Here is a 23,539-nt window from a genome sequence, read left to right as displayed (position 1 = left end):
GAAAAAGTGTCCAGCTGTACGCACTAAATAACAGTTGAAAAATCCTCCAAGAGTGGCGCTAGCTGCAGCAAAGGGTGTCACAGAATTACTGGGTTAATACCAATATATTTTGAAAACGCCTCCGTGGTCTAGTGGTAAAGAGCGCGGCTCTTGACTCGGAGGTCGTGGGTTCGATTCCCGCGTTGGAAACATGTTATTTTCAAGTTTGGTTAGGACAATGCAGGCTGATCACCTGATTGTCTGACAAGTAAGATGATCCATGCGTCGGATAGGCATGTAAAAAGTCGGTCCTGCGCCTGATCTCTCGCCGGTCGTGTCGGTCTTCCGTCCCACTGGGTTATGAGAGTAAAGGAATAGAGAGTGCTCTTGTGTACTGCGCACACACTTGGGCACTATAAAATTACTCCTGCGTAGCTGGCCTGGTTTCAATGAAACCGGCCACCGTCACCGAAACCGGTGTGGGAGCTATTATTATTATTTTGAAAAATATAACCTAAAATAGCTGAAATAAAAGCTGCTAAATGATTTAAAATTTACCCTGTTGCTACTGTAGCGCCACCCTAATTTAACGCATTTCAGCGGACACTTTTTAGGCCCCATCCCCGCGGAATTTCCGTGAAACGTGAGTGTGGATTCGATTCGCATATTTTTCGCACTTCGCGGCTGGTTCACCGACCGCATCCACACTCGCGCGCGAACCGTGCGCGACGCCGCGGCGCCGCGAAATTCCTGCGAAGCATGAGTGAGAGATCTGATTCGCATATGTTTCGCACTTCGCGGCCCGTTCCCCGATTCACTGTCTTACATACAGAGATAGTTCTCCTCCATCCACACTCCATACTTTACCAGCAGCGCTCCCGTCAATGTCACCCACGTTCAAATAAAGTCTTGCGAACTGTATACCACGCCACGTACGCCACGTGCAAATAAGGCTTTATTTGAACGTGGCGAGAAAAGGAACTAAACGCTTCTCTTCTATCATTGAAAAACGTCATTTTTGACATGTGTTTGACAGTTCTTCTAGAGTAGGATTAAAAAATAAAATGACACAATGTGCCATAGACTAAAATTAATAATATCTTTGATTGTCATTTTTGCATTTTTGCTTAGATTTTCATTTCGGAATTTTTATCGGATAATCGATGTCTACTGCTGTAATTTATATATTATTTTAAAATAAGTAATATAAAAAAAATATATGACAATGTTCAACTTTCAAGTTGAAAATGTACCATCTATTATCATTATTTTCTATTTTTTTTGCGATTATTTTAAAATTTAAAGTGACAATTTATTGTCTATGCCCATGCTATGCTCTATTATTTTTGCGCCTGCGCACTTGACTGATGGTTTACGCTGTATATAAAATCTTATTGTGGAAAAATTGAAGTTTGTTGTTCTTGTAACAACATATTCGCATTAATTTATGAAAGCTTCGCGCTAATTAATAATCTAGGCGCGAGGCGGGACTATTTCTAGGTGGTCAACCTGGATCCGTTCAGTCATTAACTGTCCGAGCGGTGTACGGTAGCCATCTTGGATTGGAACAAAGCTTCAGATGTGTAGTTTGTCTGTTTATCAATAATTTTTGTGCATTTCGCTGTAAATAGTTTGTATGTTTAGGATATGTACGGAACGTTCGTCCACATGTGTAAATAGCTATGGCTGCGACAAGGAAATTACAAGGTAATCTGTGATGTTATCAGGTTAGAGATTGATTGACCCCAACCTATGTAGATACGTGTTCTAGAGACCTATCGTCCGTACAACAAGATCGCTCCTTTATTTAACACTATAAAGAGTACCTCGGACTATCCGAGACCTTTTACTAATCAAATGAGAACGTACGATTGGCAGAAGTTCACGTTTTGGTTCACGGCTACGTGCCTTTTGTAGTAAGATTTCTTTCGAATGCCCTTAGAACGTGATGTATGAAAGATTTCCCGAAGCTAGCGATGCATAAATAACAAAAGTGCAAAAAATGTTTACGTGCGCAAATATTACCGCGTAAGGATAGTTACCAACGTGTAAACAGTAGTATTCTAATAGAGATGTCGGTTTCAGGTGAAATAGACAGGTGCTTAAAAAAGGTCACAGAAGGGGTCGAAACGTTTGAGGACATTTGGCAGAAGGTGCACAATGCCACCAACAGTAACCAAAAGGAGAAGTATGAGGCCGACCTCAAGAAGGAGATTAAAAAGTTGCAGAGGCTACGAGACCAAATCAAGTCGTGGATTGCCTCGGGGGAGATAAAGGATAAGAGCACACTTTTAGAATATAGGAAACTAATAGAAACAGTAAGTTACTTTTTCTACTTCAATAAAATTAGAGTCTCGGAGAGTTTCAGTTATTAGGACAAGCTTAAAAGTATTATACAATTTATGTTGCAAAACAAAGATATTTTCTTTATTACTCTATTGTACACATAAAATTAATATTTTTAATTCATCAATTTACCAAAACAATGTAATGAATCAAATTTTTTCTGATTGCTTATAAACAACTAAAAGTATTTCTATTAGTGGTTTGTACTTTTTTACATTTTGTGGGTAGAATAATTAAAATTATACTCTCTATTTTATTTACTTATGCGCCTCTTAGATAACTAACCACTGCTTGGTGTTCTCTTTCAATATGGTCTTCCTGTGCAAGTTTCTTAATACCTCAATCGTGGAAAAACCTATTGTTATCACGGTCGCCGGTGACCACTTGGAGCTTGAGGCATTAAGCTGGTTCTTCACACTGGCTAGATCCCAAACCGGAAGTAGGAATCTAGTAGAATTTCGATAATAAGAAATCTAATCAGAAAACCTTTCAAAATTTAAATTTTTACAGAGAATAGTTTCTTATTTGTTGTACAGAACAATACAAACTATGAAGAGTACCTTGAACAATACAAACAAGTATAAAACCTCTTTTTTTTAGTACTTATTATTTTTAAGTTCTTTTTAATGTACATAACATGAAAAAATCTCTACAACATAACAGTAAAAATTATCCTACTTTTCTAGTCATAAGATAAATCGCCTGCTTTTGATTTATGAAGTCACAGTTTTTAATTTTCACATATTTGGGTAAAAAAGTTTATATAAAAAAAATGTCTTTAATGGCTTCAACTCCCAAGCGGCCACATGCGACCGCGATAATAATAGATATTGTGTTTTCCACTGGTTTTTCTGGTTTTTCCACAATTGAGGTATTAATATGAAAAATTATACTTAATTCATCAAGCCCCATACGGTCACCGGTGACCGAGACACAATAGAAATTATATTGTGTCTCGTTTTTTTTCACGATCTATGGGTTAAGTAATAGTTTTTATCAAAACTAAATTGTGTATATTATTATGCATCACATGATCATTAACACCTAATAATATAATCTGCATAATACATAAACAGTGATAAGATTTAATTGTTTGTTTAAGTTGAACAATTTTTATTTCTTAAATTACTTTATTTGTATTGAGCAGCCGTATAAACAGGACAGGCACTGTCTAGTGTCTCCATACTATCACTTCATGTAAAAAAATTTTTGGTTAAGAAATATATTGTAAAAATGAATGTAGAATTGGATAGATCGGGTAGATTTGCACAAAATTCCAATAAAACAACACATTTTATTTCCCTGAAAAAGCATATTAAAAGTAACTTATGTGAAGGATACAGGTTAATTTTTATCAGAGTGAAGTGCATAGTTCTGTTAGGGCCTGTTTCACCACTTTCTGATAAAGTGCCGAATAGGCTTTTCATAACTTTTTTGACAGATTCTCCATACTTGAACTGTCAAGTTAATTGGTGGATAGCCTATTCGGCACTTATCAGGAAGTGGTGAAACAGGTCCTTAGAGTTTTATTTTGCGTATATAAACATACAGATAATTAAACTAGAATTCCATACATTGTGACTCCTTTATATGTGCTAAATATTAACAATCTAGATTTTGTGTATATTGTGAGATCTCCTTGATTTACTCTATATGCATTAGCAGGAAAAAAGTATGGTTTGATTGGAATTTGTGCAAGTAAAGATACAGAAGCTGTCCAGTATAATATGAAAGTCGAAGCATTTATTGATGGTAGCGCCATTTACCCATTTTTGACCTTGCAACAATCATCATTTTTGCAACAATTTAGTGCCTAATATGAGAAAGTCAAAAGTATGCATACAACTACTGCATACAACGAGCGTTTGTGATTGTTTTGCAGTTGACCTGTTTTCAGAGTTGTTACAAAACAAGTCATGTTTTATCCAGCGACCTCAAAATGAATGTTAAACAATTCTTGCAAGATGTGATAAACTCAATTTTTTTATTTTATTTTTATATTTGAATGAGACAATTTGCAAAATGCATACCTATTTATTTAAAGATGATTTTTAGCGCAAAGGGTGTTATCTATGCAATATCTGAATACGAACACATGCAATATTATATTTTTTATGAAGACTTTTTCTTCCTATTCCTTCCTATTGCAGGAAGTAGGAATAATATTTATTATTCCTACTTCCTGCGTATGGAAGGGGCATTTCTTTTTTCCTTACAATAATACATTTTATAAAAATATAAAATAACACAAAGCAGAACATTTACAAATAAATAGTAAAACATAAGAATTTAATCTTAAAAAAAAACAGAAAGCTAATACTTTCATGTAGTCTCTGTCATTCATATGACTAATAAGAAAATTAAAACAAGCTCTAGGTCTACAGCATGACACATAAATATTATTTAACACAGCTTTTCATACTAATATTATAAATGCGAAAGTATAATATCTGAGTGTCTGTCTATCACACTAGTTGGTCCATGAACCATTTGTGGTCCGCAGGAGCCAAAATATGGCCCTTTAAATCATTTTAAATTTAGTTTTTTATTCTCTATGAGTTTTTATTTACTTCATAGTGGTTGTTGTTCACGAGAAAAACATTAAAGTTGTTGCTGACCAAGAAAAGGGTAGGATCTCCGTTTATCTCTTACATATTCACGCTTAAACCTGCTGAATATGAAAATACTTTGGGTATATGATAAGTTTTATTACGGCAAAATGCGTGTTAACTGCTCAATAAATTAATTAAGGCGTTAAAGAAAAAAATATAATTGTCTTTTTTTTGTAAAAAAAATTATTGCGGCAAAACCCGCAAAATGTATGGTTACTGTGCGTAAATCGCAGATGCGGGCAACATCTTAAAGTTCATAGTCATGATTATTATTTACAAGCATAATAATAAATATATTTTTATGTGGGATTAATATATCCTTTCTCAAACAGTTCTGCACATCTGCATTTAACACCTGTCACTACAACAGGCAGGTGTCTATAACCGGTGATCCAAATTATCACGGAATATCATTTAATATGCCATCTAGACATTTTAAATACTTAAATAAAAACTCTACTTAACATTTGTCAATTTGCTGTAAACAATAAAATTGCTATTTTTATGTTGTCACTTATCTTATATATGTATTATGCCATGCCACTTGACGTAAATTACTGGGATGATCTGCCTGTTATCTGCACTATTATTTACATTCATAAATGTTTACGATACAAAGATTACTGACTTATTTGTTGGAGTAAAACTCATCAGCTTTTCAATTTGTTTTTTTTTTTTTTTTTTTTTTTTTGTATATTTATTTCCAAGAAATTTGTAACAATGGTTCTTATAATTAGTTATAGTATCAAAATTTCTGCCTCACTGGTGTGGAAATATTGTCTTATTTTAAACATTTGATTTAAATCTTATATTATTCTAATGAGCATGCAACCGTCGCTATTTAACTATTTGAAAAGTTTAAATCATTAACATATTTTATCATTTTATAACATATTACTAGATTGAACTCATTTCATTATCATTGTCTTCATTAAAAACCTAATTACATTATATGTCAAAAAGAATTAGATATTACATATGTATAATAATTATTAAATTAATCAGGTCCACAAGAATCACATACATGTCGGAATCATTTCATACTACACCGATAAATTAATTCTAAATAATGTCATACTACAAGTTAAATAAATAATATAAATGTCATAATTTCTTAAAATGTAATCTGGATCGAATAAATTATTGTCTTATATTGTCACATGCCTATTCTATATATTAAAAGTAAATTTAAATTTATTTGTTACTGCTATATCGTCAAAGTATTCTTGTACTGAATAATAGCATTTTTCTAATAGCCATTCAAATAACGCCTTCTTATACTTAGCATAAGTATTATTGTCATTTTTTATATTGTCTGGCAGGTTATTGTATATTTTAATCGTCATACAGTAAGCGTTTTTGCTATTTAATGCTGATTTTTGTGTTGGTATATTTATTTTGTTTTTATTTCTTTTGTTTCTGGTTTCTTTATTGCCTTTATTTTCAAATAAAAAACTATGCTTCTTTACAAAAAGACAAGATTCTTGTATATACAAACACGCTAGTGGCAGAATTTTAAAATTTTGAAATAGCGGTTTGCAATGAGTGAAATTGTCTACTCCTGCCATAGCTCGTATACATTTTTTTTGTACTATAAATACCCTGTTCACATCCACTGAATTGCCCCATAGTATCAGACCGTACCTTAGAGATGAGGAGACATAACCATGGTAAGTTACCAAGGTGGCTTCCTTAGATACAATATTTTTTATTCTTTTAAGCGCAAATATGAATCTATTAAGTTTATTGCAGGTATTATCTATATGTATTTTCCAATTCAGGTTTTTATCTATATGTATCCCTAAAAAAGTATTTATTTGTTGTATTTTTTTGTATGAAAACGCATCAACAGTTATCTTGAAGACCTACAAAATGTTTAAATGTATCTGTCAGCAGTTCAAGGTTTCTGGAAAAGATGTTAAACCCACTTTCAGATTCCAGGCTAAAATCGAAGATGAAAGCGCATTTTAAGGGGTGTGTTCTTTGAGAAGCGAAGGGGTGTGGATAGTAGGGACGTAATTATAGATGGATCGCGATCTGTAGGTGACACGTTATATAAGTAGAAATTGGGAATACAGTAAATAATTCGACAAACGGCCGATAGTTTGATCGGGTTGGGCTGTTAGCGCGCACACTACGCCAACTAAACAGTTGCGTTGGTGGTGACTGGTGAGTGCGCATACTAGACAACAGTCGGCTGATTTTTCTCGCACGATTCCATTCATAGCGATAGATTTTTGAATGGAAAATTTTACACGATTCGGATTTCTGCCGAGTCGGCCGACCAATCGGCGTCGAGTGCGCCAGTGGAAGAACGTCGTACTGATTAAGCATCGGTCTACAGTTTGCCGATGGTTAAGGATCTATGTCTGTATAGATTTCCGCATTTCAACTGCAATCCAACAGCAAATTGCAGTTCAAGTGCAGTTTGAATGCAGTTGATAAAGGTTTGCAGTTATATTGCAGTCGTGTCAACTGCATTCAAACTGCACTTCAATTGCAATTTGCGGTTGGATTGCAGTTCGTCTGTATAGACTCTTAGTTTGAAGGCAATCTTATAGCCCATCAAACTCAATTATTATCGGCCGACTCGGTATCGTTGTAACATGCGCACTTCCATACAGCTTCATACTGATCAAGAGCCGAACTAAACTATCGGCCGATTAAAAGTCTGCAGTCTGCGGGGCTCTAAATCTGAAGGCATACAGATGTTAGTTGCGTCGTCATGCTCATGACAAAAGTAGACAAAACGTAACTTTACCGCCGACCGTGACTAAGTCGGTAAAAACTTGCTAGATGTAGTTGATGTTTTTTACAACTAATTGACATTCAATTGACTTGCTCTATTGGTTTTTTTTACTAGATAACGCCCGCAACTCCGTTGCGCTAAAATTCGTTTATCACGCAGAACCGTACATTTTTTCGGAATGAAAAATATCCTATGTTCCCGGGATTTCAAGTATATCCATACCAAATTTCAGCAAAATCGGTTCAGCGGTTTGGGTGTGAAGAGGTAACAGACAGACACTCGCATTTATATTACTAGTATGGATGTTTTATCTGCAGTATCTTCAATAGCTCTGTATTACAAGCAAGATAGTTTTGAAAAGCTTTTACAGCACAAATACCTATTTAAAAACAGCAATTAGCCGCTAGCGTCGTTATACATTTTACATATTGTATGAATGCTTTCTAAAGTTTTTAACTATTGTCTTTTCATGTTTTCAGCAAATGGAAAGGTTCAAAGTGGTGGAGCGGGAGACGAAGACGAAGGCGTACTCCAAGGAAGGTCTCGGGGCGGCGCAAAAACTCGACCCCGCGCAGAAAGAGAGAGACGAGATGTCCGCCTGGCTCATATCTTCCATCGACGCGCTTAACTTACAAGTGAGTTCAAATTCTAATTATTTATTATATATTACTAGCTGACCCGGCATACGTTGTTTTGTCGTATATATTATTTCTAGTATCAATATAAAAAGTAGATAAAAACCTATTCTCAAGCCTAACAGATGTACTATCAGAGCAGAGGCAGACCTAAGTAATTTGTTCGCGTTAAGTCTAACCCACACCGATATACATCAAATAGACCGATCACAGCTAACATTGAATTGACATAAGCCAACCACCTGACGTAGGTCTGTCAACTAGGAATCAATTTCCTTGATGGCACATACAAAATTTCATTAAAATCGGTTAAGCCATTTTGGAGGAGTTCATGCACAAACACTGTGACACGAGAATTTTATATATTAGATGAGCCTGAACTGCCCCACTGCTGGGCAAAACCTCCCCCAAAGATTTCCATCTTTCTCCCGCGCCACTGCTGGCCAGCCTGGCTGGTATGCCTCGAGTTCATCACGCCATATTGAGCACACAATAATATGCAATAGTTTAAACTAAGCAGTGTACATCACGGCGTCTAATCCCGTGCTAAGTAAAAACTTGTGTTATGGCAATCAGACAACGGATGCACACCTAACAATTTTACCCTAATATATATTATTCACACAACACATTCACACACAAACACATTACAGCTTATGACGTAAAGTCTCTTTCGGCGACGTGATGCTTTATCCGGGAGCCTCCCCCGGAACCTCCGGTAAATTCGGCGGGCCAGAACACCTGCACCTCTAAGGAGTTATAGTAGAGAATAAATGTTAAGTCGGCACTATCACCACAAAGAAAGTGAAGTTCACTTTGTGGCGAGAATGCAGACGCTCCACCCTCAAGTTGGAGGTAATTAAGGGGGGAGAGGTTATTCATGACACTTTCTGAGGTCCACGAAGTCTGTGAGTTTGAGGAGGGAGAGGGGGTTATAACCCTTGGACCATGCCAGTGGGTGCATGGGGCTAGGGTACTTACTGCCCACCTTGCCAAAAAGGTCGTGAAAGTGGAAATGGGCAATGCATGAGCACCAACAGCGTGCCTTTACTACGCTACTGCAGCATATAGGCCGCGTAATTTTAAGATCTCATCATGAAACTAGAGGTGGCAATGTGTGTATGTGACAGTATCGTCCAATAACGCCCAATAGTATCAAAAAAGTGTCATCCCTGATAACGCATAAACAGTTGATCGCGATCTACGTATAACGATTCGGCTAATCGCTTATCTACCATTTAGAATTTAGATCTTTAACTAAGAACAAAACAAAACCAGTCTAATAAAACGCGTCCTTCCAGATTGACCTATTCGAATCGGAGGTGGAGTCGTTGTTGGTGGGAAAGAAGAAGAGGCTGGACAAGGAGAAGCAGGACCGGATGGAGGAGCTCAAGTTCAAGCTGGAGAGGCACAGGTTCCACATCAAGAAGCTGGAAACGCTGCTACGCATGCTCGACAACATGTCCGTGGAGGTTGAACAGGTGGTGTATCTCTTTTGACTCAGAAACTCTTCTTGACTCTCTCTTTTTTTATATAAAATAAGGGGACAAACGGGTCACCTGATAGAAAGCAACTACTGTCGCCCATGGACACTCGCGACATCAGAAGAGCTGCAGGTGCGTTGCCGGCCTTTTCAGAGGGAATACACTCGCTTTGACTCGTTATTATTATCCGACCTAAAAAAAAATAGTACTATGTTCGGCTGTTGATACATATTGTAGAGCACTGATGAATAACTATGCTCACAGAATTAAAATGTTGGTATATGTTTTATTTCTGAATAGTCTGGTCACATAGCATATAAATATTCGTACATTGACCTTTCGCTACATATCTCTTGTAATAATATTCGTATACAATTTCATCATAGAGTCAAATAGCGATGCGTCAATGTAAGAATTTTGTAAATACGCGACCATACTAGAGATAAAAGCAGACATATAGGGCAGAGGATCTTTTATCGAGTCACTAGTAAGACTGTTTATCGTTTTCTTATATTATTAATTGCATAGCGATTGGCTTTAACCCAAATATGATACAACATTGTAAATACTAAATATAGCATGAAGTCTTATTCACTAGATATGATGTTATAGGTTATTCGCGTCTTTAATGAGTAACATTCCATTGCGCTCAATTTTCAGCTTCAAAGTGTTAAAAAGCTTTGAAAAAATATAGGATTATTGTATATTCCCTGTAAATCTAGGTACCCAGACTATATTATCACATCAGTGCATAAGTATAATCAAGGTTCAGAAATGTTAAACAATGTGCAGAAATTATGCTTATACACTGATATTTGTTAGAAGATATGCAGTAACAATGTATTCTTTTTTTGTTTTTATCCAGTTTAGTTGTGTCACCCGAAACTTTTTGGTTTGGTCCCCGTTAGTACATATTCTCACTGGCTGTAAACCTCTCAGGTGGCAGACAAAAAGGCGGCAGCACGTGTTAAGCGGTTGTCTCCGATAAATGTTGAAACAAATATGCTGTTGCCGACCTTACAGGTAAATCTGGGCATAGGAGCGACCCCTGGGGTCTTTAATTGATCCTATACGATCCGTATCTGATTCTTTGTGTCCATATCTGACTCTATAGGGTCAGTTTTTGATGCTGTTGAGTATAGCTGACTCTCAGGGGTCTTATCTGACACCATGGAGTGTATATCAGACTATGCGGCCTGTATCTGACGCTATAGGGTCTATAACTGACCCCTTAGGTCTATATCTGACTCTATGGGGTCTATATGGGGTGTAGGTCTAGCCATTGTGAGGCTAAATGTTGCCTTTTTTTGTTTTTTTTTTTCGTTAACACTAATTCGAATCTGTCGAAGTTTATTTTATGTGTTTCAATTAACTACCTGTAAGGTTGGTAACTCTGCACTCGCCGTCTATATTAACTTTATTAAATAATTTATTATCTCTTTATTAATATATTTTACAATTTTACATTGCTGACCTCTATTATTTTAAAATGTTTGTGCAATTTTATGTTGTGTAGCTCTGTAAAAAGTGTGCAGATGAGGCTCGAAAACTGAAAACAATTTCACTGTAAAATCGAAGTCGTATAGGTATTTTAATGATTACAATAACTGTAATTTTACACAGGTCATTTGATAGGAGACCGTTAAAAATGCAATTACTTTTACAGAGAAAGAATTTTGTTTACAGTTTTTATTTCCTATAGATATCACTTATCAGTCTCGTCTGCACAAATTCTTAGTACATATCATCAAATATTCTTTTTTTGTAGATAAAAAGAATAAAGGAGGACGTGGAGTACTACATAGTGTCCTCACTTGAGCCCGGCTACGAGGAGAACGACTACATATACGAGGACATCAACGGCTTAGACGAGGTGGAGCTAAGCGGGGTCGGACTGCAGTCCTCGGCGACGACGGACAGCAACAACAGCAACTGCTCTCCAGGATCTCCTACCAGTATACTATCAGGTATGTCACGCGTGACTTATAAATTATAATACAAATAGAACTTGACTGCCAGAGGTATACGGAAGTCCTGCGTAAATTGGATTCGGAAACTTATAGTTGGTCAAAGTTCGGTTTAAATAGTTACTAGGTTAGTATACTAGGTTTTTTATTCTATTTACTATTTATTTACTATTAGTTTGTTTATTTTTTTTTTCTTAATTTATACAGAGCATAAAACTTACATCTAGGTTATTTCCAAGTTGCTTAATCCGAACCCATATTATGTCGCCAATCACCAATATAATATCGCGGGCTTCAAGCCAGAAGAGCGTATAAGAACAAATTTTGAGTTCTAGAGATCTATTTTCTTCTTAAGAGGACTTCTTTTTGTACGACCTTCTGGCTTGAAGCCCGCGATATAGATTCGGCTATTATTATTCGTCTATTGGGCTACCAATAATAATTAATATATCAATTTCAGGAACGAGTCCAGTGGCGTCACCGTCGCTGGACGGACACAACCACGCGACGGATTCCGTGGACGTTGACAAGAAGAAGAAAGTAGAAGAGTTAACGACCAAAGTGAGTGTACGTTATCGACAATATTTATTTTGTAGTCCTAGGCTAGTCTAGTGGAGTTTGTCAAAATCATCAGCGCACATGTTACTGTTGCGCATTCGTATTAGCCGTGTACTGACCAAGCGAGCAGCCTCGCGAGGCAAATCCTCGGTCTGTCAAGACGTGCCTCGCCCGAGGCAAATGCACGCGCTGTCTCGCTCGAGCGTGCCGCGGCACGAGCCGAGCGTTGTCGGTTTTTGTCGATGCTCAAAGGCGCCTTGGTACGTTTGCCTCGCTTATTCGTTGCATGTTAGTTGTGCGTTTCAAGTTAAACTGAACGTCGATGTTTGCTAAGCCTTACGGTGGCTCAGCGAGCCGCGCGAGGCAGCCTCGGATTAGAAAACTTACAGACCGAGGCCGCCTTGCGCGGCATGCGTACTGCGGCAAATGTCCAGGGCTGCCTCGCGAGGCTGCTCGCTTGGTCAGTACGCGCCTATTTTACTAAATACGAATCCAACCACTAGGCGGAATATATAGGCACTCAGAAATTCGTAGATTGACAGTGATTGACTCATTACTACTTGTTTTTTGACTTGCGCATTTAAGGTTAGCGTCCACTTATCAGCGTCGGCATTGCACGCAACAATTTAGTATGCCTTGTATACGAACTTATACAACAGCGTCCACTAAACCGCACCGCACGCAACGGGTTTTAGTATGAGGCATATTCCGTTGTTACTTACCTACTTTACTATTGTAATTACCTGTAAACATACCGAGTACCGCGCCTGTGAAAACGAGACAAGCATTGCGTCAATGTTCGAATTTTTACGTGCTTCGCATTCTTTACGAGTTATTGTTATTTATAATATTAATTGAATGTTAGTAATTATTTATAATAATGTAAGGATATTTCCGCAGCCGGTGAAGCCCCTAGCGTTGCGGGTGTCGCTTGCGCCGTCGCCGTCGCCGGTCGCCGCGACAGTCGCGAGCGCCGCACTCGCGCCGCACCCCGCGACTGTCGCGACAGTCGTCACCGCACCCGCGGTTAACAGGTAACAGCCAATGGCTATTGATGACAGAAACATCAAATAGAAGTTAAAACTGAGCACAGGTGCAAAGTTAATGAAAGATTAATAGTCAGGTAGAATACCTCTTTATTTTGTCGAGTTGTGTCAAACCCAGCAACGATTTCTATGTTCTCTACTTCTTTGGTGGTTTTTAGTTTTATTATTATTATTAAGTATTTTTTTTTTGTTATAATGTCTTGTGGTGTAATAGTCAAAAAGGGGAATAAACGTTTATTTATTTATTTACTAGCATTGACTAGTCGTAAACTCGTAACCCGGCTTAATAAAATAGGTTCGTCATCTTCCTATGAATCAATTCCTCCGATGGTAATTATTTTAGCGTACTCTGTGACCCTAATTTATCTTATCGTACGCGTATTTGAGGAGTTACGCTCTGAAAATACTGTATAAGTCATCCACAACAGATGCATAGGCCTAGTTTTGGGACCTTACTTTAGTTATGGAAGACATTATTACATAAAAGTTAATATTACCGCAAAAGTTAATATAGTGTCGTGTGTTAGTATTAGCCTATTCACAATAACATTACAGGGTCGCTAGTAATGTTATTGCTAATAGCGACAGATTATTCAGAAACTTAGCATGATGTAATTGGTCTACGCTTAGTCGCGAATCGCCAGTACATAAGGGAATCATATTCATAGAGAAACTAAATTATTAACAACTTAAGTAAATAAATATATCTTTATTTCAGTATAAACAACAGTGTGGCGGGTGGAGCGTCGACGCCGAGCAAGCAGCCCGCGCCCAGCTCGCCGCATCCCGCGCCACGACCTAACAACATAGGTATGTTACTAGATCGGCTATACTAGAGGGGGAAACAGGCGCACTTGCAACATAAACCCAGTGCCAAATTTATATTTTTTATGAGTGTAAGCCACTTTATTTCCGTCGCCCTTTGTACGAAATCTGCCGGCCCCCTATAGACGCTGCCGCCTCCTTAGGATGCTGCCGCCCCCTTTGACGTGGTCGCCTCTAGGCCGCGGCCTGTACGGCCTATTTATAAATCCGGGGCTGCATATACCTAAAACGTTAAATCAGGCAGGATCACTGATATACCAATAGTATCTATCATATGCGTATGCGTCCCGCTCACTCTCCCCACCAAGACGACGACAAAACCGTTCTCTGCCTCTTCTTATACTATAGTTTTCGAGCTATCTTAAAGTTTTGCACGGTACACCTAATTCAGTTGGGTAAAGTTCTGATAACTCCAATCCTATGAGCTTAACTTACTCCATGTTTTAGGGGCAGTTTCAAGATTCTAAAATAGCCAGCTTTTCGTGCTTCTCGTTTATACAATAGTAATATTATTACATTGCGTCAATTTTTCTAATGGTTTTTGAGTAACTTTGGTTTCCTTATGCCGTCTGTCATTTCTACAATATTTTTTTTTCGGTACTTTAGCAGTACATGCTGTGAAATGACATTTCTAAAATGTCTTCCTAATCTCATAACTTCAATTAGTAAACGTCCGAATTTGTACGAAATTGCCAAGCCTCGCGGCTTCGTTCATTGCGTATAGTTGGTGCACTCGTGCAGTCGTCAAGTCGTCACAACAGCGAACGTGAATGGAAGTATTCGACTGATTTATGGCTGTTACGTAGCCTGGCCGCGCGCCAGCCGCCGCGTACTACGCCACGTAATATTGACCTCTAAACCGCTATGACTAACGTCTATATTCGTCTGGCGCGTATTTCGGATGCACGTAACTTGGCGGCCGGCCAGCATGATACAGCGTTAGTTGTCATACGGCGTCCGCGGTGGGCACACGTAGCGGTAGAGATGTCGGCTAAGCATGGACCGTGGTAGGCTGCGCATGTTTTGATATTTATGTGTGTGCGGTGCTCTCGAATTGAGTGATAAAACCCAAGGTTCGGTTTGGGAATGTATCGTGTGGCTCAGTGTCGTCGATGCGTTGTTTTCATAATCGTGGCGTTTTTTGAAACATTGCCATGATATCCATTTGTAGAAATTGACACATATTTATGTGCGATTTCGAGAAAGTTGGCATATTTTTTTAATCCTAAGATTAAATATACTATATTAACTCCTAAAACGCTTCGGATTTCAATTGAATTGAAACGACTGAGTGTAAACTCAATCGAAACTTACACTTCATTTCAATTTATCTCGATCTGAATGTAAATAAAGCTTGGTATGAGTAGCTACAACGCAATCAATTTAAGTTTTACGTTAGCTGCAAAATAAACAAATAATGGCTTATTGATTTGTTGGAGATTTTTCTGTTTACAAGATCTAAAGAAACTTAAAAAAAGAGTATGTGGTGTCTACAGTGGTACTCTATGAAGACTAATAATCAAATTTTAAGGTCCTAGCGTTTGAATATACTTTTATCATTAATATTTTTACACAAAAAAAATAATGCTTAAAACCTAATAGCTATTTTAAATTATTCTATACATAAAACAAACCTTTTCTGTCCCTATGCCAGCTGGGCACTGGACTCCTCTGATAAATGAAGGTAAGACGGATTCTGTGAATACACTGGATATATTAACTTTGGTTTTATTAATGTCTTATTATAAAATAACAAAACATTGTACCATCAAAGAAATTTATATTCATAGGCAGTTAACGGACCTACATATTATTGTGCGTCAAGAAAGTGAAGAAATTAAAAAGTGGCAACATCGTAGTGTCATCCCTTTCAAATCAATTTAAGAAAAAAGGGATGACACTACGATGTTGCCACTTTATAATTTCTTCACTTTCTTGACGCACTATAATTTGGTCGGTTACGTCAAACCTAGCCGTCAGATAACGACTATAGGTCTACCAGAATCTGATGGCAAAAAATGAGAAAAAAAAATGTACTCTAGCAATACCGGAGTTCAATTGGTATAAAATATTTTGATCCTTTTTTTTCCTTATAGCGGCTGATTCTGTGTGTGCAACATGCAAATATAAAAATTTATCCAATGATCAAGGATATTTTTTGAAAATCCATTAAAATTTGCCATCAGATCCTGGTAGACCTATAGTATTGAATTGACATAGCCCAACTAAACGACGTAGGTCTTTTAACTGGCAAGGAATCAATTTCCTCCCTGGTACAATTTAAAGCGTCTGTACACTATCCTTACTGATAAAAATATTAACGCAGCATATGACTTTTCAAAGTCCGCTGTATGTTATGTGACTTTTCCAATATGCCAGACAAAGACAAGAAAACCTTGTATGTTCATTAGTTTATTATTTTATTAGTAAGGTGGGGAGTGGATCGTTTAAGCAAGGGATATCCCTTACCCTGCTTACCCTGCGTTAGTCGGGAAAGTGTAGTAAGTTATAACTAACGTTTGTGTGTGTTGTGTTACAGAAGTAGTGGAGAACGGGCCGGTGTCGAGTACGCCGGCGCACGTCCACGTACCGCCGCCCGCGCAGACCGTGCCCGTAAGAATTTTTTTTTAATTTACTGCTACTTTAAATAGTGTAACCTACCAGATGGGCAAAGGTATCTCCTATGGCTTCCACTTGATGCTGAAATAAATATAAGTGTACTATAGTGCACCCGCCGAGATACTTCTATTTATTGTCATGCTATTGTAATTTTATTTACTCTACCCTTATCTTCATACAGTCACTGAACACATAATGACTTTTGGTATATTTCTTCTTGTCTCTGATCATGTCATCCCGTTTCCTTATGTTTGCAAATTTTTCAAATTTCCAAGTTTACGCATCATATTAATTCATGTAAATCGTTTCAGCGGTTCAAGCGTAGAAACAGTAACAAACAGACATACCTTTATATTACGATATTAGCATGGATCTAACTCGATTGCTTCGTGTTTTCAGACGTCGAAGAGTGCGTCAGCGCCGACGATAGCGCCGACGCCGGCGCCCGAGCCCGCGCCCGAGCCCGCGCTCAACGGACCGCATCATCACACTCTCAACAAGTGAGTATACACAATATTTGTTTTGCTAATTAAATTGCTCAAGAATAGAGAGTCTCGTAACGGCTTAAAAACCGGTGTTTCTCAACGTACGAAAACAACAGTCATCATTAAGTTGCTTCTCGAATGTAAGCTACAGTAAATATTAATATTATAAAGAGTAGAAATAACTTTTATTTCTACCCTTTATAATATTAATATTTACTGTAGCTTACTTTAAATATTTAGTGATGAAACTGCCAAGCTCTGATTGGTGCTAGAGTTTGTAATTCTTGTCATAAACAATCTTGATTTTCTGAATAAAAAACCTATGTATTTATTTTTACAAGGAAGCCATAGCTTAGGTAAAGATACAACAAAATAAACACCTTCGAGGTTGCTTTAACTAAAAACCGCTCACGTTTACCCTTCGAACTCCTTCATATATAGTAAAATTGAAGATGCCCAATATCGAACAGTGGTCGAGTCAGTGAGCCGGCGCCGGCGACCACCGCGTCCCTCAAGAGCATGGCGCAGGAGGCCGTGCAGCGTGCGGGCCTTGACGTTACGCCGCAGGTGAGAGAGAGATATTGTGGGGGAGGGGGAGATAGTAGTGTGGCTCTTGAGGAGGTAGGACTGCAGTATTAAGATCTTGGCCCCTCTTTGTAAATGATTGAGCGCTCCATTTGAACTTACGTTAGTTAAACGTTGTTAATTTATAACGCGTTGTATGTAACAATAATTCAAGTCGACAAATGTATAATTAATTAACGCGACATCAAGCTTAGATTTCGGTGCTATGTCGTGATTTGACTTGGAGTAAATCAGTGTTAAGTCGATGTAATGATCTTATTTTATTTATTACTTAGTTAAAAAAATTTAAAGAACGCTACGTAAATATTTCAAGATGATACACTACTATTATAAAGAGGAAAGATTTGATTGTTTGTTTGTCTTGAATAGGCTCCGAAACTACTGGACCGATTTGAAAGATTCTTTTACCATTGGAATCCTACATTAATTCTGCTAAACATAGACTAAATTTTATTTTGGAAAAAAAATAGGGTTCCGTAAGATATTTGGGATTTTCGGACGCAAGGTGTAAAAAATCAACCAGAAATGTTACTTTTTTCGCGTACGCTGCCTAAACTATAAAAGATAGAACCATAAAATGTTCTAAGTAATTGTAGATCTTTTAAATATCTACAAAAAAGTCCGCGACACACTATACCTATCTATGTTAAGTGAGGCACAGTAACCATTTTTTTATTAAAAAATCTTGAAATGTTTTTGGACTACATTTAAATGCCTTTATTTTACTCATGGCATTAATTCTTATCAAAATAAATTATTTAAAAATCAATGTCCACCCGCGCGAAGGCGGGGCGGGCCGCTAGTGTAAAATATATTTATTATTGTTTCCCAATGTTTCAGAACACGAGGCGAGGAGTGGCACTCTCACAGGCGCACATCCCACCGTTACTCGGCGTCGCGCCGCTTGGCCCCTTACCGCTTAACAATGTTAGTATATTTATTTAACAAATCAAGTTTAGAACAAAATACAGCCAGTACATAAACAGTACAAATATTTCTTCCTATTTGTGCCCTTTTCTTTTCAAAATGGCCACATTACCTCTAGATACTAAACGCTACTCTTTGAAGAAAACCACATATACTTTTTATATTATAAAGTTATAAAATTAAACGTTCCCTTGTCTATTTCCAGGAACACCAAGTGCAGTTCCAAATGATGGAGGCGGCGTTCTACCACATGCCGCACCCCAGCGACTCGGAGCGGACGCGCGCGTATCTACCGCGGAATATATGGCAGACGCCTATTTACTACAACCAGGTGTGTAATTATGTTAAGGCATGCCCTTGCAGTCAACGTTTTCCTATTGAATGACGGAAATATTGACTCAAAAAACAGACGAAGAAAAGTTACAGACTGAGTACATAAAATTATAATACCAGTTACAAGTAAAAATATATTTAAAGCAGTTCAGTTATGCGCATTTCAGCCTTATTACAAGTTGATATTACCTGCATTTAGAGTCCATTTTTATGGGCGTACCGAGGGGGGGGTAGCTGCCTCCTCCCCCCCCCTTGATCTTGTTGACGTCCCTACTAATATTATCTAGTACTAAAAATTAAGAAAACGGATTTTTGTCATTTGTTTGCAATACAATATTTTTACAACTAAAAATTATTAATTTTTTATTCTTAAACACCAAGCTTATGAAAAATCTGACGGCCCAGAACCTGGGTACGCCCATGTCCATTTTAATTAAATTAATTCTGGTCTCACCAAACTCCCGTCTATTTTAATTGCAGGTGCTGCTGCCACATTCGGACTCGGTGGAGTTCTTCCAGCGGCTGTCGACGGAGACGCTGTTCTTCGTGTTCTACTACATGGAGGGGACGAAGGCGCAGTACCTGGCCGCCAAGGCGCTGAAGAAGCAGAGCTGGCGGTTCCATACCAAGTACATGATGTGGTTCCAGCGACACGAGGAACCTAAGGTCATCAATGAGGAGTACGAACAGGTGGGTGGGCTTTCTTACATAATATAATGCTTCTTTATAAATATAAATATAATTTGATTTGGTTATGTCCCTCGGGCTTTGATGCTACTGGACTGTTTAAAGTTTAAAGGCCGTGTCTCTTTAATTTGTGTTAGGTTATCTCACAAAAATAATGGGCTTATTTCACACTCAACTCTTGCATTGTATCTTGATGGATTCTATAAATATACTGCCTACAGTGGTAGGCCTCATGTAGACATGACGTTCTAAAAGTGTTAACTTTGTTAACCTACTTAGAAATAAATATATTTTATTTCATTTTCATTTCATTCACTGCAAGTAAAACTATTATTTCATGTCCAATTATCCTTTCTTTTTTTTAATAAAGATTAATTTATTAATTTAAAAATGTATGTATTTCCAGGGAACGTATATATACTTCGACTACGAGAAGTGGGGCCAGCGAAAGAAGGAGGGCTTCACGTTCGAATACAAGTACTTAGAGGACCGGGACCTGAACTGAGCGAGCGGAGCGGCCACCGACTGAGGCGTCATATTCATTCCGTTCTAAGTATTATATGTGCGACGGTTCATGGAATCTCTGTGATGATTTATGAATTGAGACAAAAGCGCACGATAGCTCTTACAAGTGGACGTTCCTACCGGCCGGACCGCGGACTCCGCCCGGACTTTTGTATATTATTTCGTTCTTCTGGCTGCGGATGATCTCTCGATGTGATAGCGCCCGGAGCGCGCGCGGGTCGGCCGACTGAATCTCGACGGAGAACCCGAATATTGAAGATGTGGATGTACAGAGACGGCGCCCGCCGCACGTGTTTAATGTTCCCGGCCGTCCGGTCCGGCGAGCCCGGGCCCGGCCGAGCGACTAAGTTTCACTTAGGCTGTATTTAAGTTGTAAAGTTTGTGACGGAACGCATTTAACACTCCCGAGGTGCGCCTCGGGTTGCTAAATGCGTTCCGAGGAATCCGTGGGCGCTTCGGGTTTGTAAATTTTGTTGGACTCGCGCGCTCCACTCTGTAACCGCGGTACGTGGTATCGCGGGGCAACTCTGACCCTCGGTGCCGTTGCTCAGTAGGACGCCACGGTGACGTCGCCGGCTGCAATTTCGACGTGGTTTATATAAAAATTCATAATTCTGACTCGCTTAACTTTCGGTCACCATATATTTTAATACAGACTGTTTAGATAAATCGCCGACAATGTCGCCATGTCTTACTGAGTAACGGCACTAAGTCATTAACATCAAGTGGCCCATACCAACGCCTAGCACATCTGACGGTCGTAAATCAACAAATACTGACGCGAGAGCTGTCTCGCGTCGCGACGCGCAAATGTGCTGGGGTTCAGAGGTCTCCTTAGGGCACTATTGCGCAGTTTGCTATGCTAGTATTTTAGTTCAGTAGCGAGTAATCTAGTAGCCAAACAGTAAAAGTGTCTCATAGTATAGTTCGCATAGAAACAAGCTATTTCACTGCTAAATTACTCGCAACTAGAATAAAATAGCAGCAAGGCATGAATGTCTCTAGTGCCAGTTTTCTGAGGTTATTTGACAGGTGATTGGCTAAAGGCAAACACGGTAACCGATCAACGCGATTGAAAAGTTATCTCGTATCAAAAAACCTCGGAAAGTGCAGCTAGGTCGGGGTGCGACGCGCGCGGGTCATACGCACGCGTTATACTTCTTCACCCGCGCAACGATATCGTGTTGGTGCATTTAGACGAAACCGTAAAGCAATAAATAAGATTTTTGATAAATTACATTTGTATATATCACTGCCACGTGAGCGGGCGGGGCGAATGGAGGCGGGGGGTGGGCGCGAGGGGCGGGGCTGCCGGTGAACGAGTATACGGGCGTATGGCGCGGCCACGTTGTGAGAGTATAATGTGATTTTGTACATTAAATTATTGTGGGACAATGTAATGTTTAGTTGCCATAACGGCGGTGGCGTGGCGCGGGCGGGCGATGATAGTTTTCATTTTTGTAAAAAGTCTACGAGCGGATGATGTGGTGAATAATTTAAAAGAATATCTGTACAGTTCTATTTGTATAGAAATAAATAACGATTTAAAAAATTTAAAACCATGTTGTGATTTCTTTTTAACGTTTCTAGTTGTAAGAGTCGCGCGCGCCTCCTGTTGGGGCGATTTTATCGCATTTTTTTCTTATTTATTTTTTTATTTGAGAAAAGATGACTGTTTACTTTGTAGAATAAATTGTAAGAAAGCATTGAATTATTTTGTTTGTTTGCGATTGACTAACCACGCTCACTCACTCGATGCGATAGTCGCTAGTGCTACCCGAACCCACACTCACACTCCACACTCCTGATGTGTTTATCGACGTCATCATATCTTGAGATGATGAGACCAGTCACTAGGGAGGTCAGACACGAATTTGAATGTAGTAAAGTTACAATTTCAAGATGCAATCGCAGCGCCGCTCTTGCAATGAAATGTGTAACTTCTTTTGTAGTAAATCAAGTTTAATTTTGATAGGCGCACGACACCTCTCGATGTGAGCTGATTCCTTTTCTTGTCCTTTACATAAGTCACAATTTATCAGCAAAATGTAAATAGTCATAAGCACGGAGCTCATACAAAGAGGAGCTGGCCTAAGCAACTGTGCACTGTGATTTTCAACTAGGTCCTGACGTTGTTGAAACGTAACAAATATCCAGGGCTGTATTCAGAATTATTATTTTATAAACCGATTCAGTGCGGATGACACGGTAGCCGTGTCATACATGTTTTTAACGTGTGGCGTATGATACGTGAGCCGTGTCATTTAAAAAAACGATTGTATCTCCCTAAAATTACACTTTAGAAGGTTCTACTCTGAACAAAATCATCTTAATTTTCCACGTAGAACAAGCCTATAGGCTTCGCCTCATAATATTCTGCGAATTAAAAATACATAGGGGCCGTCAACCTTTTTTAAAGGTGCATTAATTGCGGATTACACGGCAGCCGCGTCTTATGGGTTTTTAAAGTGTGGCATATGACACGTGAGCCGTGTCATTTAGAAAGCGATTGTATCTCCCTTAAATTACACTTTAGAAGGTTTTACTCCGAACAAAACCGTCTTAATTTAAACGTAAAGCGTTGACATCAAAGTATTACTAATCCACTAACGATCATAAGTCATAAGCCATGCGAATGCTATACTTTTATGCCCATATTATATTTCACAATACATAAAACACTACGTGTAATTAAAGCTGGTTTCTAACTTTTCAGTCAAACGTCGAGAGTTAAATTTACCTAGGACTTTGCCTAGGCAGACTAGACTTACATTCAGGTGCACTGGCCATTATTTCTCGATTCACAGCATGGCTTTGAAATGAAAGCTTTATGTTGTGTTCCCCAGTGAATTCATCAAACGTCGTTTACTGTCTAAGCGACTCATTTCATACGGTATCTGTTAGCCCGTGTGAACTTAGAAGACGTTTTATGTCTGACGGCTGACCATAACGTTTTATGTCGATAGAATAACGTACAGTGCTCCCAAAGTGATAATGCGCATAGAAATTTTCGTAATTTTTCGACAACAGTCGTATTTCCCGAGCGTCGGAAGACGTAGAGGCGTCTGACGTTGCTTGGACGTTACCATAGTAACGCCGCGATGGCTTCCCATTGAATTATAGCCATAAAGTTAATATACCTACTAGGTATATTAACTTTATGGTTATAGCACTTGA

At 38.5% G+C, this 23,539-nt stretch overlaps 1 protein-coding gene across 5 annotated transcripts; it reads left to right on the top strand.

Annotated features, from left to right (window-relative positions):
• Window positions 1–1,334: 1,334 nt before the first annotated feature.
• LOC121732877 (CCR4-NOT transcription complex subunit 3) lies at window positions 1,335–20,760 on the top strand. Of its 5 annotated transcripts, none has more exons than XM_042122883.1 (17): window positions 1,335–1,686; window positions 2,065–2,297; window positions 8,166–8,321; window positions 9,623–9,802; window positions 10,745–10,828; window positions 11,574–11,772; window positions 12,233–12,333; window positions 13,231–13,364; window positions 14,095–14,186; window positions 15,856–15,885; window positions 16,741–16,814; window positions 17,220–17,320; window positions 17,776–17,872; window positions 18,731–18,817; window positions 19,023–19,148; window positions 19,631–19,840; window positions 20,244–20,760. In XM_042122883.1, exons 1-17 carry the CDS (start codon window positions 1,662–1,664, stop codon window positions 20,340–20,342), a joined length of 2,028 nt encoding a protein of 675 aa, XP_041978817.1. In that variant the 5' UTR covers window positions 1,335–1,661; the 3' UTR covers window positions 20,343–20,760. The 5 variants fall into 5 exon arrangements, 4 of the variants coding, with proteins under 4 accessions (XP_041978817.1, XP_041978815.1, XP_041978819.1 ...); XM_042122881.1 differs by having other exon boundaries at window positions 12,233–12,339; XR_006036450.1 differs by lacking the exon at window positions 20,244–20,760 and having other exon boundaries at window positions 12,233–12,339; window positions 17,747–17,872; window positions 19,631–19,760.
• The last annotated feature ends 2,779 nt before the right edge of the window (window positions 20,761–23,539 follow it).

The sequence above is a fragment of the Aricia agestis genome, chromosome 13, assembly GCF_905147365.1.
Source record: "Aricia agestis chromosome 13, ilAriAges1.1, whole genome shotgun sequence".
In the NCBI taxonomy this organism is placed as follows: domain Eukaryota; kingdom Metazoa; phylum Arthropoda; class Insecta; order Lepidoptera; family Lycaenidae; genus Aricia; species Aricia agestis.
Note: the sequence above shows the minus strand (reverse complement) of the source record. Positions and strands in the feature narration are given on the sequence as shown.